Below are 25,278 nucleotides of genomic sequence, written 5' to 3'. Positions count from 1 at the left end.
CTCCAGTCATGAGCTGCCTTCAGTCATGAGCTGCCATTCAGTCCTGAGCTACCTCTCTGTCCTGAGCTACCTCTCTGTCCTAAGCTACCTCTCTGTCCTAAGCTACCTCTCGGTTCGGAGCTGTCTCCTCAGTCTGATGGGGCTCTTTGTGAGGGTTCCTAGGCCAAGGTCGGCGGCGAGGGTCGCCACTCAAAGGACGCTAAGGAGTGGGACAAAGACAATGGTGGAGTGGTGTCCTCGTCGCGCCGGAGCCGCCGGAGTATGATTTTTTAAGTAATTAATTAGCATTTTATTGCATGACATAAGTATTTGATACATCAGAAAAGCAGAACTTAATATTTGGTACAGAATCCTTTGTTTGAATTACAGAGATCATACGTTTCCTGTAGTTCTTGACCAGGTTTGCACACACTGCAGCAGGGATTTTGGCCACTCCTCCATACAGACCTTCTCCAGATCTTCAAGTTTCGGGGCTGTCGCTGGGCAATACGGACTTTCAGCTCCCTCCAAAGATTTTCTATTGGGTTCAGGTCTGGAGACTGGCTAGGCCACTCCAGGACCTTGAGATACTTCTTACGGAGCCACTCCTTAGTTGCCCTGGCTGTGTGTTTCGGGTCGTTGTCATGCTGGAAGCCCAGCCACGACCCATCATCAATGCTCTTTACTGAGGGAAGGAGGTTGTTGGCTAAGATCTCGCAATACATGGCCCCATCCATCCTCCCCTCAATACGGTGCAGTCGTCCTGTCCCCTTTGCAGAAAAGCATCCCCAAAGAATGATGTTTCCACCTCCATGCTTCACAGTTGGGATGGTGTTCTTGGGGTTGTACTCATCCTTCTTCTTCCTCCAAACACGGCGAGTGGAGTTTAGACCAAAAACTCTATTTTTGAATCATCAGACCACATGACCTTCTCCCATTCCTCCTCTGGATCATCAGATGGTCATTGGCAAACTTCAGACGGGCCTGGACATGCGCCTGCTTGAGCAGGGGGACCTTGTGTGCGCTGCAGGATTTTAATCCATGACGGCGTAGTGTGTTACTAATGGTTTTCTTTGAGACTGTGGTCCCAGCTCTCTTCAGGTCATTGACCAGGTCCTGCCGTTAGTTCTGGGCTGATCCCTCACCTTCTCATGATCATTGATGCCCCACGAGGTGAGATCTTGCATGGAGCCCAGACCGAGGGTGATTGACCATCATCTTGAACTTCTTCTATTTTCTTCTATTTTCTAATAATTGCGCCAACAGTTGTTGCCTTCTCACCAAGCTGCTTGCCTATTGTCCTGTAGCCCATCCCAGCCTTGTGCAGGTCTACAATTTTATCCCTGATGTCCTTACACAGCTCTCTGGTCTTGGCCATTGTGGAGAGGTTGGAGTCTGTTTGAATTGAGTGTGTGGACAGGTGTCTTTTATACAGGTACGGTTCAAACAGGTGCAGTTAATACAGGTAAGTGAGTGGAGAACAGGAGGGCTTCTTAAAAAAAAACTAACAGGTCTGTGAGAGCCGGAATTCTTACTGGTTGGTAGGTGATCAAATATTTATGTCATGCAATAAAATGCAAATGAATTACTTAAAATCATACAATGTGATTTTCTGTATTTTTGTTTTAGATTCCGTCTCTCACAGTTGAAGTGTACCTATGATAATATTACAGCCTCTACATGCTTTGTAAGTAGGAAAACCTGCAAAATCGGCAGTGTATCAAATACTTGTTCTCTCCACTGTATAGGTGGCTTGTTTTGTGTTGGGGTTTGTGGGAGGTTGTTTCCTGTCTTTGTGTTTTCTCTGCACCAGACAGGGCTGTATCTGTTTGCCACATTTGTTATTTTGTATTCGTTGTAAGTGTTCACTGTTTATCGTTTTATTAAACATGTTGAGCACTGGCTACGCTGCGTGTTGGTCCGATCCTGTACACCCTCTCTTCTCGTGAAGAGGAGAAGGCTGCCGTTACACAGTTTTTCACAATTCCTGACATTTAATCAGAGTAAAATTCCCTGTCTTAGGTCAGTTGGGATCACCACTTTATTTTAAGAATGTGAAATGTCAGAATAATAGAGAATTGTAATATACTATCGAATCGTAGAGAGAATTATTTATTTCAGCTTCTATTTCTTTCATCACATTCCCAGTGGGTCAGAAGTTTACATACACTCAATTAGTATTTGGTAGCATTGCCTTTAATTGATTAACTTGGGTCAAACGTTTCGGGTAGCCTTCCAGAAGCTTCCCACAATAAGTTGGGTGAATTTTGACCCATTCCTCCTGACAGAGCTGGTGTATTTGAGTCAGGTTTGTAGGCCTCCTTGATCGCATATGCTTTTTCAGTTCCACATGTTCTATAGGATTGAGGTCAGGGCTTTGTGATGGCCACTCCAATACCTTGACTTTGTTGTCCTTAAGCCATTTTGCACAACTTGGGAGTATGCTTGGGGTCATTTTCCGTTTGGAAGACCCATTTGGACAAGCTTTAACTTCCTTACTGATGTCTTGAGATGTTGCTTCAATATATCCACATAATATTCCTTTCTCATGATGCCATCTATTTTGTGAAGTACACCAGTGCCTCCTGCAGCAAAGCACCCCAACAACATGATGCTGCCACCCCGTGCTTCATGGTTGGGATTGTGTTCTTCGGCTTGCAAGCCTCCCCTTTTTCCTCCAACATAATGATGGTCATTATGGCCAAACAGTTCTATTTTTGTTTCATCAGACCAGAGGACATTTCTCCAAATACGATCTTTGTCCCCATGTGCAGTTACAAACCATAGTCTGGCTTTTTATGGCGGTTTTGGAGCAGTGGCTTCTTCCTTGCTGTGCGGCCTAGGACTCGTTTTACTGTGGACATAGATACTTTTGTACCTGTTTCCTCCAGCATCTTCACAAGGTCCTTTGCTGTTGTTCTGGATTGATTTGCACTTTTGGCACCAAAGTACATTCATCTCTAGGAGACAGAACGTGTCTCCTTCCTGAGCGGTATGACGGGCTGCGTGGTCCCATGGTGTTTATACTTGCGTACTATTGTTTGTACAGATGGTCGTGGTACCTTCAGACGTTTGGAAATTGCTCCCAAGGATGAACCAGACTTGCGGCAGTCTCCAATTTTTTTTCTGAGGTCTTGGCTGATTTCTTTTGATTTCCCCATGATGTCAAGCAAAGAGGCACTGAGTTTGAAGGTAGGCCTTGAAATGTATCCACAGGTACACCTCCATTTGACTCAAGTTATGTCAATTAGCCTATCAAAAGCTTCTGTAGCCATGACATCATTTTCTGGAATTTTCCAAGCGGTTTAATGGYACAGTCAACATAGTGTATGTACATTTCTGACCCACTGGAATTGTGATACAGTGAATTATAAGTGGAATAATCTGTCTGTAAACAATTGTTGAAAAAATGACTTGTGTCATACACAAAGTATATGTCCTAACCGACTTGCCAAAACTATAGTTTGTTAACAAGAAATTTGTGGAGTGGTTGAAAAACGAGTTTTAATGACTCCAACCTAAGTGTATGTAAACCACCGGGCTTACACTCTATTTTTTCAATTTAGAATTCAGACTGTAACACAACAAAATGTGGAATAAGTCAAGAGTTTGATTTGTCAATCATTTCTCACAATGCTTGACACGACTCTGAAAATGTGTATTTGTTTGTTCATGTATGCATGCAGGAGTGTATTTTTTCAGTGGACATTTAGATTGGTAACATGCGCAAAACATCAAAACACGTTTGATTGACTGACATTTCCCTTCTTTATAGGGCTTCCGAGAGTGTTACTCTTTTGAAAGCATTTTCTTTAATCCTAATTGCCACGCTGATAGAATCTCCCGGAAACTCCTTCAACTCCTAATGCGGAAAGTTAACTTGGTGAACAGAGGGTAATACTATTCCCTCTATCAGTCTCAATTAAAAGTGAGGAGAGGCCATTGCATCGTAATACGTCATCATTTAAGGCGTTAGTGGTCTTCCAGAAAAGATTGAGTGTTAAATTCTTGTCACACCACTAACCTGGCTGACTCGCTGAACTTTTTAATAATCAGGTTAAAACCTGTTCTGATTGGCCAAGTGGTTGGGGTGTACATTTAAAGGAGTAGTTCACCAAAATTACAAATGCACACAGTTCTCCAATTACCTAGACTCTTCTCACGGGTCACGAAGTACACAGTTTGGCTTATTTAGTTAGTTTCAGCAGTCTTTGGCTAGCTTGAGCTTCTGATCTTCTGACTTTTTAGCCTTGAAGCAAATCGATCCAACGTTCAAGTGAGCCTGTAAGGCTGTTTCCTAGTAACACAGAATTTTGCTCTACACTACCTTGTGGGCCAGGGACACACACACACACACACACACCACCCTCCACCGCCTCCCAAGCAAGGAATCGGCAAGATAACCTGTCCTATCATACCTCTCATTGGCAGCCATGATGGATAACTCTAAAACATTCACCGGCAAGAAAAACAAAGCAAACACTTAGGCTCAAAGATACCTGCCGTCCATTTTCTTCCCTCCGTGGTATAAATGTTAGTAGTGCCTTCAAAGTGTTTTCTTTAAAGGGGGTGAGATGAGTCATTTGTTTCACTTTGCTGGGTGTCTAGGGGATGGTATTGCTGGACCTGGAGCTCATTGACCCTGCCTTGGGGATTGGCTCCGAGGCTGGTAGCTGGTGGGAGTGGGGGTATATTGGAGAGATGGAACTGATAGAGCAGTGTCGTGCTCCTGTGGGATAATTTGATTTGGACTTTCGCTGTTTGCCTGTGCTTCATTTGCTCTGTTCTCATATCGATAGGTAGATAAATTGTCTGTAGATGTCCATGTGATACCCGGCAGGTCACAAATCCATTTTGTAGCTAGGCCTAGTGAGTTATCTGCATTAGAGACCTTGGCCCTGAGTGACCCCTGTTTGACCTGATGGATGGGACTAGAGGGAGGTTTCCTCCCCACTCCCTCACTCCCCTGGGACTACCACCACCATAAACCAGCTGCCAGCCCAATGGAAAATGGAGGTGAGGGTCCCTCCTCCACCTCCTGATGCTTCCCTAACTCCCCCCATCCCCAAATGACCACCCACCTTCAGTTAATGCTTTATTATTGGAGCCCTGCTGGTTGCTCTCTGGTGAGGTTATGCAGTATGTCTACTCACAGTTTTACATTGTTCCTATGAGTGTTCATTAGACTGTTATGACACGTACATAAGAGTTATATGACCCTTCAATCAGGGTTACTCACACTCACTGTGTCTTCGACATGCCTGACTCTGACCTCATAGTGTGTGTGCGTGCGTGCATGCGTGCGTGCGTGTGTGTACGTGCTTGTGTGTGCGTGTGTGTACGTGCTTGTGTGTGCGTGTGAGTGTGCTGCTCCGATCAGGGTGTTTCTGGTAAAGGAACAGAAGCATAGTGGGGGGCCATTCAGAGTAGAGGATGCTGAGGATGCACACACACACAGACACACACAGATTAACAGTGTTAAGCTGCACAACTCGCCCGGGATAAATGCGGTCAGAGAGGGGAACAGCTGAGCAAACAACATCCGCAGGAGGGAGAGAGTAGAGGAGAGAGGGACAGAGAGAGGAAGAGAAAAAGGAGGATGGAGTTCTCGTCCCGGCACAGTGCCGGGGATCGGTTGCCACTTTGGATATGTATCAGACAGGAGCCCGGAGCAGCAGGGACACATGGAGGTAACGGTTAACAAACTATAATGTAGCCAATAGCCAACAGTTTCCCATTCATGTTCTGGGAGACTACCTACTGTTAATTTTATCTCAGACAGCAAGTGTGGTTAATCGCTAATTATAAACTGGGAGGTTCGAGCCCTGAATGCTGGCTGATTGGCTGACAGCCTTGGTATTTCAGACCATATACCACGGGTATGACAAAACATTTAATTTTACTGCTCAATTACGTTGGTAACCAGTTTATAATAGCAATAAGGCACCTCGGGGGCTTGTGGWATATGACCAATATATGACCAATATACTACGGCTAATTGTCTTGTGTCGTCCTGTATGTTGAAATAGTGTTCTATTAAAGTTTCTTTAATAGAACAACAATCTTGTGCAGTCACTATTTCTTGTTGAAATAATGTTCCAAGAACGTTTTTAGAGCATTTTTATGTTGTCATGAAGCGTACAGTACAGTACAGTACAGTACAGTACAGTACAGTACAGTACAGTACAGTAGATAGGAACAGATGTGTAGATCCTGAAGCAAAGTAGAGCGCGTCACATGCTGTAATGCTATCCAGAGGTATTATGATATGATACATTAGAGGACAGAACGTCTAATCTTGATACAGTCAGTTATGAACAGACAGAAGAGGTAATTATTGTTGGGGGTGTGTTATCTGAATGGTTGTTGTGGCAGTGCTTGCTTGAAGCCACATATTTACGATTTATTTATATTTTGTACTTTTTCTCTCTCAAAAAAAGTTGATGTCGAATTTAGCAGCGAGGCTTGTAACGGTTTAGGTTTGTGCTATTTGTTGAATTATAGTATTTTAAATCCACTTTAGTTTTATTATCTGTGGGATTTTGGCTTAAGGCTCTGTTTTGAACACTCAGTATGCTAATTTGCTGTTTCATATAAATCTTTTGAGTGTTGTGCAAGATTCTTGAACGATCAACCGTAAACATTTTCACAAGCCTCCTGTCTCATTTTGTCAGGTTGACATTTCTGGGCCAGAAATGTTGTTGTGGAACACGGCTCTGTTAAAAGTTGGCCAGAGGAATATCAACTAGCACTTCAAAGAGCCGTCATGTTTACAGCGTTAGTTTTTACTTCAAATATACACCTAAAAGCTTTCCTCTATCTACCGCCTTCCAGTCAGTGAGTATCTGGACTTTGTTGACATCAAAAACAGCCCTTGTAGTTGGAATGGTACTTTTTTCCTAATATGTGTATGTTTTCTGCTGCTAAACACAGGCTTTTAGTGGACAACATTAAGGTACTGGACTGTGACTGGGCGGGTAGAACAGTATATACTGTTTTCTGCTCTGAAGGTAGTGGGAACATGCTCGGGTCTCTTCGGTGTCACTTCATGTCACTCTCCTAGTCCAAGTCTGTAATCCCAACCTGTTTCAAGCTGACTACCAAATTGCCCCTGTTCCCAAGAACWCCAAGGTAACCTGYCTAAATGAYTRTCGYCCCGTAGCACTCACATCTGTAAWCATGAARTGCTTTGAAWGGCTGGTCATMGCWCAYATCAACACCATCATCCCAGACACCCTGGACCCACTCCAATTCGCAGATCCACAGATAACGCAATCTTAATTGCACTTCCCACTGCTCTCTACCATCTGGTCAAGAACAATAYCTATGWGAGAATGCTGTTCATTGACTACAGCTCAGCATTCAACACCATAGTACCCTCCAAACTCAACACCAAGGTCAGGATCCTGGGACTGTACACCTTCCTCTGCAACTGGATCCTGAACTTCCTGACAAGCCGTCCCCAGTTGCTGAGGGTAGGCAACAACACTGCCACGCTGACCCTCAACGCGGGGTTCAAATGAAATCCCAAATTCAAGAACATTGGGAAATAACGACACTCCAAAAAGACGTCACCTCTTTTCCCCTTTTTATTTGTGGCCGGGCAGGCTAGCACGTTTCAGCAGTTATGTTTTCATCAGAGCATCCTCAACCCAGGGGCCCCTGATCACCGACTATGATGAAACAGTCTACAGGGAGGAGGTCAGAGACCTGGCAGTGTGGTTCCAGGACAACAACCTCTCCCACATTGTCATTAAGACCAAGGAGCTGATTGTGGACTACAAGAAACAGGCGGGCGAGTATGCCCCATCTACATTGACGGGGCTGTGGTGGAGTGGGTCGAGAGCTTCAAGTTCCTTGGTGTCCACATCCCTAAGGACATGGTCCACACATACACACAGAGTCATGAAAATGGCATGACAGCGCCTCTTCCCCCTCAAGAGGCTGAACAGATTTGGCATGGGCCCTCAGATCTTAAAAAGGTTCTACAGCTGCACCAATGAGAGCATCTTGACTGGCTGCGTCACTGCTTGGTATGGCAACTGTAACGTGTGCGCTGGGAGTCGGGAAGCAAGTTCAGGGAGTGAATAATTTAAGAAATAAACGAACATGAACAAAACAAGAAACACGAACAACTCACAGACAGGAAAATGAAACAGAAACAATGACGCCTGGGAAAGGAACCAAAGGGAGTGGCATATATAGGGCAGGTAATCAAGGAGGTGATGGATAACAGGTGAGCGTCATTATGCGCTGATGCGCGTAACGATGGTGACAGGTCTGCGCCATAACGAGCAGCCTGGTGACCTAGAGGCCGGAGAGGGAGCACACGTGACAATAACCCCTCCCCGATGCGCGGCCCCAGCTGCAGGACGCCGACCAAATGACGATCCCGGGGATCAGGAGTGGACCGGTCATCTAAAGTGCGGGAACCTGTCGATCTGGCTGAGGCGTGGGAGCATGGCGACCTGGAGCGCCGGAGAGAGAGCATACGTGACAGCAACTGCACCGCCCTCGACCGCAAAGCGCTACAGAGGGTGGTGCGGATGGCCCAACACATCCCTGGCGGTGTCAGAGGAAGGGCTGAAAAATTGCCAAAGACATCAGCCACCCTAGCCATAGGCTGTTCTCCCTGCTACCGTTCGGCAATCGGTACCGGAGCCTCGGGTCTCGGACCAACAGGCTCCAAAACAGCTTCTATCCCCAAGCCATAAGACTGCTAAATAGTTAATCATATGGTTATGCAGACAATCTGCATTGACTCTATTTTGCACTGACCCTATGCCCACTCACAAGACTCTACCCATCCACCCACCCACACACACACACACATTTTGTACTTTCACACTCATCTTATACGCTGCTGCTACTCTGTTCCTTTTTGACTTCTATTATTATTATCTATACCCTGTCTATATGTACAGTACATATCTACCTCAAATACTTCATACCCCTACAAGTTGATCTGGTACTCCCTGTATATAGCTTAATTCTATATTTATTTGTTTTTACTCTGCATCATTGTGAAAGGGCTCGTAAGTACGCATTTCAAAGTTACGTCTACACCAGTTGCATTCGGCGCACGTTACAAATAAAATTAGACTGGGTTTCTTTTTTCCAGTACGGGACACTTGTTGTCACATACATGTACGGAACCCACATGGAAAGCTAGGTTCAATTTTTCACTGGACTTGTCTCAAATGGTGTATTTCCCATGTAGTGCACTACAATACTTTCCAGTGGCTTGTCGAGTGCTCTACATGAGGAATATTGTGTATACTCTGGCCCAGACTCACAAATCAAAGCCTATAGGCCAACCAATCCAAAGCCTCCCCTGCTGACCACCTGGACTATACTTGTGTAGAAGTACATTGGATTTCTGTTGCATTCAAAAGCTCATCCACATCAAATAGATGCTCTGAAGTTAGTTTTCAAGTTTATGCTGTATAATCAGATGCTCTTAGACTCTTGGGTCAGACAAAATGTGTCTATTGATTGCCTGTGTAAATATGGGGGTAGAGTTTTTTTTTACATCCATAGAGACCCCTTCCAATTTAGCTGGGAATTTTCATTGCCAAACAATGGTTTGTTTGTCATTAAAAAGTTATATTGTTATTGCAGTGGTTCACAATCTTTTCACTCAGGCATTCTTGGATATAGGTATGAATAGCACCAGGTATCTTTCCTGATACAAAACCTATTCATTAAAGAGTGACAGAGCTCAAAACACACTATAATGAAAGAGCCTGTAAGCATGCAGGCATGTGTGTGAGTGAGTGTGTTAAATTAATTATTAACTTAAGTCTTAACTAATTACTAAACTGAATTCATAATTATCTGTACCAGATGAGTACCAGTTCCTTACACTTCTCTCCCTATTGCCACTGTTGAGGGGGCACACTGACCGGACCAGGCAAAGAGTCCTCATATTTTCTCTAGTAAGTGGTTCCTACATGGAGCAAAGATATGCTAGGCAAGATGCTAGACATTGAGTAGAGAGCGTGTTGAGTGACACACACAGCGTTTAATTTCATTTTAGCTGCTGGGAATGGGCAGGACACGCAGGAGGGATTTTGTAAATTAATTTGATCAAGCTATGTAGTCTTTTGATTCCTTCTTGATTAATGAATTAAACAAACATGTTTTGGTGTTTCTCTGTAATACTATCCACATCAATCAAGTTAGAGTAGCTTGTCTAGCTATCTTAGCTGGCATGCCTGCTGGCAAGGTGGCTAGACTTGAGAAAAGCAAGCAATTACTAAATGTACTGAATAAGACTCACATTCCTTTCAATTGTTTACCCATATTTTAGCACAGATGCAGAGAAGCATATTTAGAACCACCAGTCAAGAGGATACAGACAGCTCAAGAGCTATGCTTAGATATCAGTGGAGGCTGGTGGGAGGAGCTATAGGAGGACAGGCTCATTGTAATGGCTGGAATGGAATAGATGGTTGGGATGAATGCAGAAGACACATTTCGGTTGAATGCATCCTGTTGTGCAACTGACTAGGTTTTCCTTTCCCAGCTCAGTGCCAAAACATGGTTATTTACCAATATAACTTATGCACGTTGTAACTGCCACCGTTAATGCAGTAAAGGTCCGATGATGTTTTGAACACTTTCGGTACAAATGTGCCTTGTCGCAAAGCTAAAATCGGCATTCAAACAAGCCCTATCCACTGGCCGAGTCTACCAGCAGCAATGGAATATTCATGACCCGTCCCCATTTCACCTGGCGGGCGGGGTTAGCGGGCCAGATTTCTCAGAGTATGAATATCGGCTGTCGCAACATGAATGGAGACAATTCCAGACTCAAGAAAGAGCCTTCAGAAAAAGCCTAAACACTAAACTGCTCCAGGAGAATACAAACTTTATCTCCTTTGGGGATCCAGGGAAATTGAATAAATTGGCGGTTATTCTGAATGGAGCTTTCTACAAGAACGGCATCCTTTATGCAAAACTTTGGGACGGGATACCCTTCGGTGCTCCCCTCCTGAAATATGTTGCACGGATCCTGAGAAAGTTCCTTACACGCGAGGATCACCCAGCGGAGGAGACAGCGCAGGATTTTTGGGATACCATTCAACCATCAGAAACAGGTATGCCGGGAGAAATTGGCATACCTATGGCAACATCGTAAATCTAAAGTGATTTAAACTAAATTGAACAATAGTGCATACCCCAGCCTCCCGCCCAGTATAGTAATGTTGCTAATGTACAGAACTACTATAATGACAAATGCCAAGCCCTGCCTGATAGTGTACCAAGGCCATGCCCCCTTGGTGTGAAACTATGGAAATGGTATGACTAGACTATTTCCCAGAGACATGCAATTTCACCCTTAAGGAGGTAGATAATATTTTGACTTCCATACCAAACAAGGCAAGTGGATCAGATTAAAGGTACCTGACTCATGGAAGGGTGCTCTTATCCACAGAATACACCCAAAATACAATGTTCCAGAGGATCCATCTACATGGAGAGACATCTCCCTCTTGCCCTCTGACAATAAATTACCTTTTGGTTGGCCGTCATTGTAAATAAGAATTTGTTCTTAACTGACTTGCTTAGTTAAATAAAAAATAAAGTGTTCATGAAAAGCTTTCTCCCAAGATTCTACCATGGCTTGAAGATACAAGCATTTTCTCTCCCAAACAACAGGTGTATATATAGGCAGACAGTACATGCATTGTCTGCCAAAAAACTGGAACTGATGACTTCAAGCATGAATCCACAAAGTTTGACACTGTGTTTTTCGACCTTAGTACTTTGTCACATGGTGTAATGAGGAAATACAACTTCCCAAGACTTATTATATACGATGTGTACAACAGCTCTTTTCTCCAAGTTATCTGTGGGAAGCAGCTGACTGTTCCAATCCCACTCAAGGTGGGCAATGGAGTCCGGTTAACTTCATCCTAGCCATCAACCAGTAGCTGAAATGGCTATGCCAGTGTGTCCCAGCCCATGTGTGGTTACCGAACCCAGTACAGGGGTAAGCTGATGACTTTGTTATCAAAGACATGCTCCCTCGCACAAATTACTTTTTGAAATGGTCTGGGCTGGAAGTGAAAGACACAAAATATGCAGTGTTCTATGAAAGACACAGTTTGCCAATGTGCATATCCCACAGAACGCTCTGAGGGAAAATAATAACACAACTGTTCAAGTGGTGAGAAAGTGGCTATGCTTAAACACATACCACACGTGACATTTTCTTCCTGAGCCAAAGAGATGGGGGTTTGGGTGTCCCGAATGTTGAGTGGATTTACACTGCTACCACACTGACTCACCTGTTGAATATGCTCAACAGTGACGATGTGACAGTTAGGGAGTTAGCCAGAGCCTTCCTCCTTCTGGACATACGGAGGAAGAAGGCCACTGAGGACAACTTCCTGGGCTTCAGGAGGAGGGCCAATGGAAAACTGGACACTCGTGCTGTGGGCTTTGGAGTCTGGTCAGACTGGCCTGATCTCAACAACCTGTGCAAGAAGACTGGAATGCAGCTCAGATTAACACAAACCGAGCCAGTGACTGCCTCTGATGCAATTGTGGAGACTTCTGTCACCCATGATGGAACATCTCATCCTACATCCAGGACAACATTCCTCGGTATCAGACAGATGCAGCTACTGCAGCACTGGACTGGCCTGAGGCTTCAGGGGAAACTCGCTGCTCTGGACTGTAATGACCACTCTCCCATTCCATGTACCAGAATGCTGCCATTGGCAAGGACATACTCACCTTTACTGTTAAAGCGAGGCTGAAAGTTCTAGAGGCGAAAGAAACGCACACCTATTTAGGCGAGGTGCTGGCTAGCGGAGTAGAACACTTAAAAAATAAAGGAGAGCCGCACACTATAGGAGCTCAGATGCAAAAATATTTATGTCCAACGTTTCGACAGACAAGCTGTCTTCATCAGGGTATAATGACAAACACTGCGAGACTTATTTATATAGTGTCAAAAGACACACACAGGTGTCTGTAATCATGCCCAGGTGTGGCCTGATATCATTGGTTAATTCTCATATATTAAAATAGCATACAAAAAACATAAATGGATAGCGTACGATCATAGATACAATTTGGCTACATAAGCCTACAAACATTTACAATAGCAAAATCAGAATAATCACAAGAATGGCTTCAGATCAAAGTCTACGTTGAGACCGAAGGGAGCAAGGGTCTTTAAGTTAAAGATCCAGGCAGCCTCTCGTTTTAACAATAAATAGTCGAGGTCACCCCCTCTCCTAGGGAGGGTGACATGTTCGATGCCAATATAACGTAGAGACGAAATCGAAGGGTTTTCTTCCAAAAAGTGGGCCGCAACTGGGTAAGCCGCGTTTCTGCACCTAATGGTGCTACGATGCTCCGAGATTCGTACTTTTAATTCGCGCTTTGTTTTACCCACATCATTTTTACCACAAGGACAAGTTATAAGATAAATAACTGCCTTAGTGAAGCACGTGATAACACCTTTGATTTTAATCTGTTTCCCTGTCTGGGGGTGTTTGAAGGATCTACATATATAAGTGCCATTGCATTGAGCACAGCCGTTACATTTGTAGTTTCCATCCAGTAGGGGCGCAAATAGACGTTGTGCAGGGATATCTTGGGGTGGTAAACCAGAGTTTACCAATTGATCTCTGAGGTTTCTGCCCCGCGAGAATACGGCCAAGGGAAGGTCCGAAAACACATTACCGATACTATCATCGGATCTTAGAATGTGCTAATGTTTGTGAACAATTTCCTTAATTTGTTCAGAGCACTTTGAATAGCGGGTAGTTAGAACACAAGAGTGCTTATTTTTGCGAGACTGACCTTGAAAAAGGTCATGTCTCGTTTTGTTTTGAATTTTCTCAATGGCAGTATTAATCTGACCGTTTTTGTACCCCTCTCCTTGAATTTTCTTTGCGTCTCAGCCATATTTCTGTCGAAATCTGATTGTTTTTTACAAATTATTTTGATTCGACGGAATTGGCTGTAGGGCAAACTGTTTTTCAAGGGAAGTGGGTGACATCTATCAGCCCTCAACAAACTGTTAGGATCAGTAGGTTTCCTGTAAAGATCAGTGTATAGAACATTATCTTCACACAAGATCAGAAGATCAAGAAAACTGATTTGTGTATCAGATTGCATAGTAAATCTCAGATGCTCAGAACAGGAGTTAAGAAAAGCATGGATGCCTGGAGCTGTTTTGCATCACCCCTCCATAGAACAAAAATATCATCAATATACCGTTTCCAAATAATGATGTTAGGCAAGAAAACATTTTTGAGAGGCTGAAAGTTCTACCAACAACATATTACCTTGTACTCTGGTACCCTGCAAACCATGATCCATTTTGTTTTCTACATGAGTCAAATGTAATGGAGTCTGTTGCCGATGTTGTGAATGGTTGCTGTTCATACAATCATTTGTTAATTGCTTGACATGACTGCCTTGTCAACCTGATAGTCAGCAAGGTGAGACAGGTAGTCTCACCAACAGCACACATCCATAAACATTATTGTGGAAGAGGAAGCTAGTTTGATGTTGATTATGTGTTTTCCTGTGTGCCAAACGTTGTGGGGGGAGGCCAGTGGGAGGTGCTCATTTTGGAAGTGGGCTGCTCATTTGATGGCTACGTGGAGCAGGCCTTTGCAGACAAGTTTTTTTTTAAATACAAGCCCCTTGTGGCACGCTTGGACAGCCTCGCGTGTAGGTGCAAGCTGGTGGCACTGATATTTGGCAGTCTCGGCCACGTACGCAGGCTTGCAGTGTGTGGTCTCTCCAGATTGCGGGCCTGAGAAAAACTAGGGCAAAGCAGTTGGCTAGGTACTGCTCTGTTTCAGCTGTCGTTGGCAGCCTAGCTGTTTGGAGAAGGATGTGTTTTCTGTATCCTTGAGTGTCCATGCATGCAGGGACCTTTGAAATGTTTGGATCCTTTTTTAATCTTATTTTGATTGGTGGATTTAAGTATTTAAAATGTGTGTGTTTTGTGTGTGTGTGTGTGTGTGTGTGTACATTCACACAGTGAATATTTGTATAGAGATAGTCAGTGCCAGGTAAAGGTGTGTGTGTGAAAGTGCCCCTATGCCAACTATAATTTGGTCCACTCTGATTTCTTCCTCCTAAAGATGTCATGCCAATCTGATGTTGGCCCTGAACCAATCATCAACAGACTACATCTCCAGAGCCCTATACTACGAATCAGGTTTGAGGAGTTACCGAGGTAACTTTGGTCAACTCTGAGTTCAATTCGGGATAACCGGTACCCAGTGCTTAATTTGTAAATCGGGAGGTGTCGGAACAAACAGTGAGCATGAGAGGGGGGTGACCTGGGGAGTTCTGAGTTACTGGAATGYGTAAAAATGTTACAAACTCCTTTATAATAAAGCATTGCATTCATATAATCACATTTCCGTAATGTCATAGAGCAGTAGAGCAGAGGCACAAACAGAAGTTGCACACATTGGCTCATTTTCTGTGAAGAACACGTAAAATAACACATTTTCATTGATTGCACACTGTGCACACTCCTACACATTTATATCACATGCAGTTTGTGGTGTCCGGGTCCACTGGACCCAAGGGTAATAAAAGTGTGGGAAAGTGTGTGTGTAGGTGAAAACAAGTAAAATTAAACAAAAAGGTTTGTTTCACTCTGCCATCCTCCTCCCTGGGCCTGCTGTTTCAACATAGCACCAATAACCTGTCTGTCTCTCTGCCTGTCTGCCTGTCTCCCGCTTTTACCCTTTGTAGTGTGTGAAACTACATAATGTCTTGCGCCAACCTGCACAATGTTACAGTACATTACATTATTTCGATACATTATAAAAAAAAAAATCTGTATTTTCCCATACCCAGGTGCAAATTGGGGGAGGGACACAACAAATAAATAGCTTTGCATGTGTGGCTCCTTACTACAATCAATCAGTATGGCAAAAAGAATCTCTGCTCAGTGGGCTTCAGAAATACTTTTTGCAGAGAGAGAAGCTAGTATGGAAGGAGTGTCTTCCACTTTGGAAGATGAATCATTTTCAGAATATGAGGATCATGTCTCTGTCAACTCGGAGTCTGACAGTGAGTTGGAAGAAGAGGATCAGATTGACCCTCAGCCAGCCCCAGGACCAGCCCGTCAGCAGCCAGCCTCCATGTTCCTCGCCAAACTCTTGAAAAACTCCCTCTGATTAAGGACTGTCACTGGGTCTTCCACCATTCAGTTTGACTCCTTGGAAAGAGTTCTCCTGAATCACTCTCTGACTGAGTTGCTGCTCTGCAATTGCACTGAACACCCTCGCTTCCCTGGTGACTGCCCTGTGTGCAGTAATAATTGTGCAGTCTCTATTTTGGAGCATGAGTGACAGTTCAGATAGTTCTTGAAGTGCATCACACATAAGGCCTAGATTGTTAACAAACCTTATGCGAGGATATGCGCATGGCAAGGACACTATAGCTCTGACGGGATACACCATCGCGGGAGGCTTCCTCAGCTGCAGTAATGAAATGCTTGTGAAGAGCCGGGTCATTTTTCCACACAGGCTCTACAGTTCTAAAACTGGATGCCACCCATCTAGTGTCCAACATCCTGCCGATTTTGCACAGCTGAATGTCTAAACTTTCTGTGCACTTCCTCAGCTCCATTTTTTGTTGGATACGCTATAAAGCGCATATAGCTTGTCCATAATTATTTTTTAAATGAATGATAGCTCCCATCTTTTTTACCACATCTCCTACTGTGAGCTCAAGCCTGTGTGCCGAGCAGTGCCAAACAGTTATATTAAGAAAGAGGGCCTGGAGCCTTGTTGCTACTCCTCTCTTGCGTTCCAGCATGACAGTCAAGTTGTTGCTCAAAACTGTGAGTGGGTCTGTGACRTTTAGCCTCCTTGTAAGCTGTTCTGAAGACTCTGGCTGTAGTGTCTGTGCTTTTATTTTGAGCATTAACTACAACCTGTGTTAAGGTGTCCTCTTTAGACTTGTCTACAATGCTTGCTGCCACTAAATGGGCCTTGGTTTGGGAATGTTCAAAAACCTTTTTTCTGAGGGTTCTTTGTTGCTTTTTTTTACGTTGGAGGCAGAGGATGTTACTGTACATTCCACCTATTATTTTTCTAGTTCCATCCCTCCAGTCTTTGAATTTTGCTTGACAAGCCAGGGGTTATAAGTTTGCTTTGTCTTGAACTGAGCCTCCATCCAAATTGCACCTGCTCTGGGCACTTTGTCGGTGGATGCACTGCAAGTCCCGCCTCTCCCTTCTCCTCATTGGTTTTTAGGAGCATATACCCATGCGGGTGATTGAAAGCTGAACTGAGGTCTACACTCCAGTCCAGTTGTTGGTGGTAATGCACCTTAAAGTTGGTTGCCAACCACCATATAAAGCCCATAGAAGAAGACTGAAGGAGTACAGATTACTCGAAACGAACTAGGTTTCCACGTTTATCTGTGGATTCATTGTCAGAGTAGATATAATCCCCTGTTAAAACATGTATTTGGAACTATGGTTAAATAATAATAATAATATGTGGATGTATATTTTGTACACATTATAAACATTTAATCAGATTTGTTTAATTTACATAAACTCTACGTTTTACTACAGCCTGCCCTGTTGGGCCTATGTTGGTTAAATTATTATGCACTGTTACTTTAAATATGTTGGGACAGTTTTCGAATGCATGCAGGGCACTTTCTGCTAATTAGATTCCAAATAGGCAACGGCCGTGGAACTGTTGATTTCAAGGGGTTTCTAAGAAACCGTGTGTTAGCCTAATGTTTGTTGGCGCTCCAACTGCGTCAGCAAACATTTGTAGTTTAGCACCCGGGTTTCGGTTCAGGTTTAGGCTGTCTTAAAATTGTATTGTGTCATGTGTATTGCAGATTGTATGCAAGTGTATCATTCATCATTCATTATTCATTATTTTCTGTATAAATATTCTGTAGGTAAGAACTCTGGTCTCTCTGGTTTTTCCCAAGCGAGTTAAGTCACACCAGGTTTAATATATACTGAGAGTGTCCTTTTCACCATACCTACTGTATTGATTTATCTGAGCCTGTTGTGAGAGGGTTACATAGAGTAACACAAGATTTTGTGTGACTCAAAATTGGTCCAAATTCTACAAAGATCCTTGAAAAAAAAGGATATTTTGCATTTCAGGTAAAATAACAACCTAATATTTATATCCCAGGACAAATTAACTAGCAACAGCAAACTAGCTATCAACATTTCCATTAGTGTTTCATGTGTTTCGAACTGTCCCCAAGTTCAGAGTTCGTTTTGATATTTCAACCTGCGTGTCCTGATCGCATCTTGTGTGGATGGACAAAATCAACAGTGTAGTCAGCATGTTACTTGCCAGTAATGACTGCAGGGCCTGAGTGACAGACAGTCCACACAAACTCCATGCATTATTGAGATAATGGGAGGGCGTCAGCCGGTAAAATGCTGGTAAAGATTGTTCATCGACTCGTCCCAGCGGGAAAGGGCTTCAACCCTCAACTCCCCCCTGGTCAGTTCTGGGGTAGTGAACAGAGATTGGGCATGGTGTAAACCACCTGGGGGCTAGGGGTTTCACAGCCAGATTCAAAGAAATCAATGCTAATGCTCCAGCTGAGCCAGTTAGCCTTGTTTAAGTTCAGATGAACCAGCTTGCAAGTGTTGTTTGCAAAGGCTCTCTTATATTCTATAGAGTGGTATCATCCAAGGCACAGCACAGTGCTAGGCTAGCTCCCTAGTCTACTCTGGACGTGTTAAGTAGTCAATTGAACAGAGCTTGTGATTTTCCTGGGGCTCCTCTGTGTGCTCCCCTTTTTCCTGGTGTACAAAGCCTGTGGTGTGTGTGTGTGTGTGTGTGTGTGTGTGTGTGTGTGTGTGTGTGTGGTGTTGCGTGTGCGTGTGTGTGTGTGTGTGTGTGTGTGTGTGGTGTGTGTGTGTGTGTGTGTGTGTGTGTGTGAGTCACGGTCCCACTCTGGGTCTCACTAATGAGCCGGTCATTTGTTAGCCCGTTTGTTTGTGTACCGCTCGCTTCTCTGGCACAGGTCAAGCTCCCCCTCCTATCAAATCCGATGTTGGGATCCCATTAGCCTGGCACCCCTCACCACGCCAGTGTACATTAGAGGGACATCAATACCCAGCTTCCAACCATGCTAGCCAGCCAGGCATTAATGAAATATTAGCGATGAACATCAGGGCTAATCTTTCTCTGACTGCTATACCGGTACCACCAAGCATGGGTACAGAAGCAATTGAAGTAGCACTTTCAAACACTTCCATAAGCATGGTTGCAGATGTAATGCAGACATTATCATAAGCTGGCCCTGTGTGGCTCAATTGTAATAGCATGGTGCTAACAACAGCAGGGTCGTGGGTTTCGATACGCTTGGACCACTAATGTGAACATTTCGACTTTGGATAAAAGCGTCTTCGGAATGGCATGTGCAATGAGAGGTGCAAAACATGAGGAGCGACCTTCCTAATATTGAGTTGCACCCCCTTTTGCCCTCAGGACAGCCTCAGTTTGTCGGAACATGGACTCTGCAAGGTGTCGTAAACGTTCCACAGGGATGCTGGCCCATGTTGACTCCAATGCTTCCCACATTTGTGTCAAGTTGGCTGGATGTCCTTTGGGTTGTGGACCATTCTTGATACACACTGGAAACTGTTGAACGTGAAAAACACACCAGCGCTGCAGTTCTTGACACACTCAAAACGGTGCGCCTGGCACCTACAGTACTACCATACTCTGTCAAAGAGAGTATGTCTTGCCCATTCACCCTCTGAATGGCACACATACACAATCCATGTCTCAATTGTCTCAATGCTTAAAAATCCTTCTTTAACCTGTCTCCTCCCCTTCATCTACACTGATTGAAGAGGATTTAACAAGTGACATGAATAAGGGATGTGTGTACACTAATGTTTTGTACACTCAGTGTATATATGCAAGGAAATTGTTTTCCTAAAGTCATTGTCTCCAGGTGTATGAGATAGTGAGACAATTGCAAACCTGAATTAAAGCAAAGCCTATTTGTCTGTTGCTACTGCCTTCCAATTACCTTTGTTACAAAATGGCTATGTGGGTCTACACAACCAGTTTTTATGTTTTTTTGCTTCTGAGAAGTTGACAAAGAGTGGTTTATTGTACCGTGTCATATCTATCAACCTCAGTTTTAGCTTCCAGTGTTAAACATGACACATTATGTGATTTGGTCAAAAATAAGACCTCTGTATTTTCAACGAGAAACATTACACAGCTACAGACAGTCAACTCTATTTTTCTTTCAGATCAGGTGACCGTGTGGCTGCTGTGATCAGCATACTGATTTGTCTTCAGATATTTCTGTCTTTCAGCGAGAGCACTCTCTGTTACTCTGGCAACAGCCCACTATTTCTGTCTGTCTTTACCCTATCTAACCCCCAGCAATAGAAAAATAATGAAAAATGTGTTTATTGTCAATCATATTTATTGTTTAACCTTTATTTAAATAGGTAGATCGCTTGAGTTGACACCTCTTTTGTGATGGAGACCTGGTAAGGAGTCAGCAAGAATAATGCACACAAAAGTGGTGAAACACAATTTCAAATGCCCTGACAATAACATAACAAAACGTACCACCAGCAGTATTAGCTGTACACGCAAAATTTCCCGATAACACATTCAATGTTGTTGATTGGCTATCAGTCAAAAAGTCTGATAACTAGTCAGGAAACAGATTGTCTGATAATCAGTTTGAAAACAGACAGGTCTATCAGATCCTCTTACCCCCGCTGCCTGTCCTATACAAGATAACAGAGATTGACTGATAAAGCACTGAGAACAAACTGCGTTATAAGCAAGCTCGTCCTCAGTCATCCCTGTATGTGACAACCCTGCCTGTCTGTCTGTCTCTCTCTCTTTCTCTGTCTGTGATTAACATCATCACTGATGACGCAAAGATGTCAACAGCACTGATACGCTCCCATAGAACATCTTTTGAAATGCCAGACAGATCTGCTTGGCGAACGTCAAGCAGATGCTAGTCAATTTTTGATCTCCTCCCACACAGAATCATCCAACGTTTCAGTTAGAAAATGTTTTTTGACTTCAATTCGAGTGTCTTCTTTCTTGAGTGCAAATATTATGTATTCAATGTAAAATGGTAACTTGTTGTCAAGATCCCAATTTAATCAATATTAGATTTTGAATTAGGACCCTTTTGGTATCAAAATTATTTAATAAAATATTTAATTTGGCCTCTACTACTATAGCCTACAGAAACGTATTGAATAACACGTTCATAAATGGCAAAAAAGACAGTAAAATGTTTAATCTAAGATAATTATATTTCATTAATTAATTGTTTAAAGATGGTCATACCATGCATACCATGGATTTTGAATTTTAGGACCCGTTTAGGTATCAAAGTTATAGCCCATTAATAAATGTAAAAAAAATAATCATAAGGAATATGTTTTTGAACCGTTTGTCCTATATCTAGGAGATGTAAGAAACCTCAGGAAATAATAATATATYTGACACATATTTAACCCCTTATTTTTATTGGCACAGAACTACCTCCATACTTCCATTCATTTGTATGGATTACCTTCAGACAAGTCCCATGTGGGGGTCGTAGAGCAAAATGGATAATCGTGTTCGTCAGTCTCCCCTTTCCACTGTGGGGTCATATTAGTGTGTAGCCCAAACGGTTCGGACACTACAGACAGTGTTACCGACTTCAGACGAGTCCTGTGGGGCTTGTGGGGGTCGTAGAGCAAAACAGAGAACACCATCGTGTTCGTGAGAGTCTCATCTTTCCAGAGAGGGGTCATGTTATGGTTTGCTAAACAGTACAGACGTTTTCATTTTTCGGGTTGTCTCATGGTCTGACAAACGGCGCTGTAGCTCGGCCGCCTTCCACCGCAGATGCGAAAAGGCCGACATAGACGGATGCAATGGATTGAGATGCAGCTCATGCAAAAAAGGATATCTCTAGTTTAAACTGACAGATTTTTATGGGGATTATTTTATTACGTTACTTAGATTGACGCACGGTCAATAGACTCTTTTATTAAATATAATTATCTTAGATCCTGCTCTCATCTGGCTGTGCTTTTTAGAAAGATAGACAATGTTTCTTCCTGGTCCCAGACAAGATACGTGATTTTCCTTTTGGGAACTAATTACYATTGGCCTTGTATTGGACTTGAAATGCGGTTAATATTAGGCTAGTTAGTTTGTTAGTTAGCTAGCAGGGTTGGATTCATTAGGATATGCAATGAATAAAACATTTTGCAGCATGATTTGTAACAGGCAATGAAAATAACAGTTCGAAAGGCAACTTCAAAAGTCACTCCCTATTTTGTTTGGTGCCAAATGAACACGAACCAGGAGTTTTATCAGTGAGGTCAGAGGTCACAAAGAATCAGGAGGGTACCCTAGTGACCAAAGGAGTCTGGACATTTTTGGATCTCATTTGAATGATTATTAATGTTCTGGTTATTGAGGCCAGCTTAGTCTTGGGCTGCCTTTGCGCTGTCCCCTCTGGGGTCTAGTTAAATATCAAGGATTCTTATTTAGGGTGCAGATGTGCCTTGCCTGTCCACATTATCTCTCTCTCCACAGGAGATCACACTCGCTTTATTAAAATAAATGACTGTTCATATGAACAGCTGGAAGGAGCACAGGGGGAAAGTTGTGCATCTCAATAGGAAATATTATCTTGGATACTCACAATGTGTTGTATGTGATATACAGTGGAGGCTGCAGACGGAGGAAGTCTCATAATAATTGCTGGAACGGAGCAAATGGAATGGCATCAAACACATGGAAACCATCTATTTGATACCATTCTACTAATTCCAGCCATTACCACGAGCCCTTCCTCCCCAATTAAGGTACCACCAACCTCCTGTGGTGATAAAGCCTAATTTACCTACCTCTCTCCCTCACACACATTTACTCCCTCTCTCTCTCTTCCTCACTTTATCTGCCCTCTTACTCATGTGGACAAAAAAATCTAAAGTCTGCGTCATGTATTGTAGTGTTTACCAAATGTTAGAGCAAGAAGAATCCCAGCTAGCATATTTGGTTCCTTTGAAGTTGTGGGAACGTAAATTCTTGGTTTCTCATTTGTTCTGGGAATGAAGCCATGAGTTTCCTGACCGGTAATTTCTTAGGCATTAATCAAGCAAACCCTGTTCTCTATCCATGGAATTAGTCCACTGTGTACAAGGATAGAGCTAGCATACCATATTTTTTAACTCATATTAATAAATCCTCTTAATTTTTTTTTAACATTTTCTCCAAAAATGACATACCCAAATCKAACTGCCTGTAGCTCAGTCCCTGAAGCAAGGATATGCATATTCTTGGTTCCATTTGAAAGGAAACACTTTGCWGTTTGTGGAAATGTGAAAGGAATGTAGGAGAATATAACACAATAGATCTGGTAAACGATAATACAAAGAAAAAAMCAACCGTTCTTTTGTATTTTTTGTGTACCATCATCTTTGAAATGCAAGAGAAAGACCATAATGTATTATTCCAGCACAGGTGCAATTTAGATTTTGTCCACTAGATGGCAGCAGTATATGTGCAAMGTTTTAGACTGATCCAATGAACCATTGTATTTCTGTTCAAAATGTTGTATCAAGACTGCGCAAATGTGCCTAATTTGTTAATTAATAATATTAATTGTAATTTTTTACCCCCTTTTCTCCGCAATTTTYGTKGTATCCAATTGCTAGTAATTACTATCTTGTCTCATCGCTACAACTCCCGTACGGGCTCGGGAGAGACGAAGATCGAAAGCCATGCGTCCTCCGAAACACAACCCAACCAAGCCGCACTGCTTCTTAACACTTCCAACCCGGAAGCCAGCCGCACCAATGTGTCGGAGGAAACACCGTGCACCTGGCTCCCTTGGTTAGCGCGCACTGCGCACTGCGCCCGGCCCGCCACGCCACAGGAGTCGCTGGTGCGCGATGAGACAAGGATATCCCTACCGGCCAAACCCTCCCTAACCCGGACGACGCTAGGCCAATTGTGCGTCGCCCCACGGACCTCCCGGTCGCGGCCGGCTGCGACAGAGCCTGGGTGCGAACCCAGAGTCTCTGGTGGCGCAGCTGGTGCTGCGATGCAGTGCCCTAGACCACTGCGCCACCCGGGAGGCCTATTAATAACTTTTAATGTTCCAAATTGTGGACTCTCCTCAAACAATAGTATGGTATTATTTCACTGTAATAGCTACTGAAAATTGGACAGTGCAGTTAGATTGTCAGATATGTCTATGTCCTGGGAAATTTTCTTGTTACTTACAACCTAATGCAAATCTTATTAGCCTACGTTAGCTCAACTGTCCCGTGGAAGGGACACCGATCCCGTTCTCTATTCAAACAGACCTCATTTCAAATAAAACAAGCACACATTAAGATCAGGTGTGGCCAATTAGTGGGTGTGGCCAGCACACCTGAACACACTCAACAAGCTAGAGGGTAGAGAGAGTTTTGTTGATGCTGACAATGGAATATACAGTGCCTTCTGAAAGTATTCATACCCCTTGACTTATTCAACATTTTGTTGTGTTACAGACTGAATTCCAAATGGATTAAGTGGATGTTTTTTTATCTCACACATCTACACACATTACCCCATATTGACAAGGTGAAAATATGTTTTTTGAAATTTTAGGTATTAACACCCCTGAGCCAATACAGGTTAGAATAATCTTTGGCAGCTATTACAGCTGTGAGTCTTTCTGGGTAAGTATCTAAGAGCTTTGCACACCTAGATTGTACAATATTTGTACATTATTAGTAAAACAAATGTAAGCTCTGTCAAGTTGGTTGTTGATCATTGCTGGACAGACATTTTAAGTCTTGCCATAGATTTTCAAGCCAATTTAAATCCAAACTGTAACTAGGCCACTAAGGAACATTCAATGTCTTCATGGTAAGCAACTCCAGTGTATATTTGACCTTGTGTTTTGGGTTATTGTCCTCCTGAAAGGTGAATTTGTCTGCCATTTGTCATGACGTGGCCCTCTTTGGGTATAGCGAGAACCCAGGTTCTGTTATCTCAGGTCGTAAATTCCTGGAGGAGACTCTCTCCCTCATGCAGTATAGAGAGARAAAGGTTCACAGTAGAACAAAGGAACTTATTCTACATCACAGAACTTGAGAATTAAACAATGTCCATGTTTTGGAGAATGTGTAAACGGTCGGTGGAGAATCCAGCTACGACCGGTCCATTTTGTGTAATGTTTGTGACCTCGTGAGAGACAATACAGCCACATTACCATAACTCTGTTTATACAAGAGTCTCCGTTATGAGTTTT

General features: G+C 43.2%; 1 protein-coding gene across 5 annotated transcripts in view; it reads left to right on the top strand.

Moving 5' to 3' along the window:
- LOC111966387 (kazrin) overlaps window positions 1-25,278 on the top strand; it is a 217,549-nt gene that overhangs the window by 48,681 nt on the left and 143,590 nt on the right. Inside the window, exon 1 of one of the 5 annotated variants that reach the window (XM_023990979.2) lies at window positions 5,400-5,669. The exons of the other annotated variants lie outside the window; for them this stretch is intronic. Coding sequence (XP_023846747.1) covers window positions 5,579-5,669 — 91 coding nt within the window. The 5' untranslated portion in view covers window positions 5,400-5,578. Of the gene's footprint in view, window positions 1-5,399; window positions 5,670-25,278 lie in introns of those variants that run through there. 5 annotated transcript variants of the gene reach the window in all.

Source organism: Salvelinus sp. IW2-2015, linkage group LG7, assembly GCF_002910315.2.
Source record: "Salvelinus sp. IW2-2015 linkage group LG7, ASM291031v2, whole genome shotgun sequence".
Lineage (NCBI taxonomy): Eukaryota > Metazoa > Chordata > Actinopteri > Salmoniformes > Salmonidae > Salvelinus > Salvelinus sp. IW2-2015.
The sequence above is the reverse complement of the archived record's forward strand: the minus strand, read 5'-3'. Positions and strand labels throughout refer to the sequence as shown.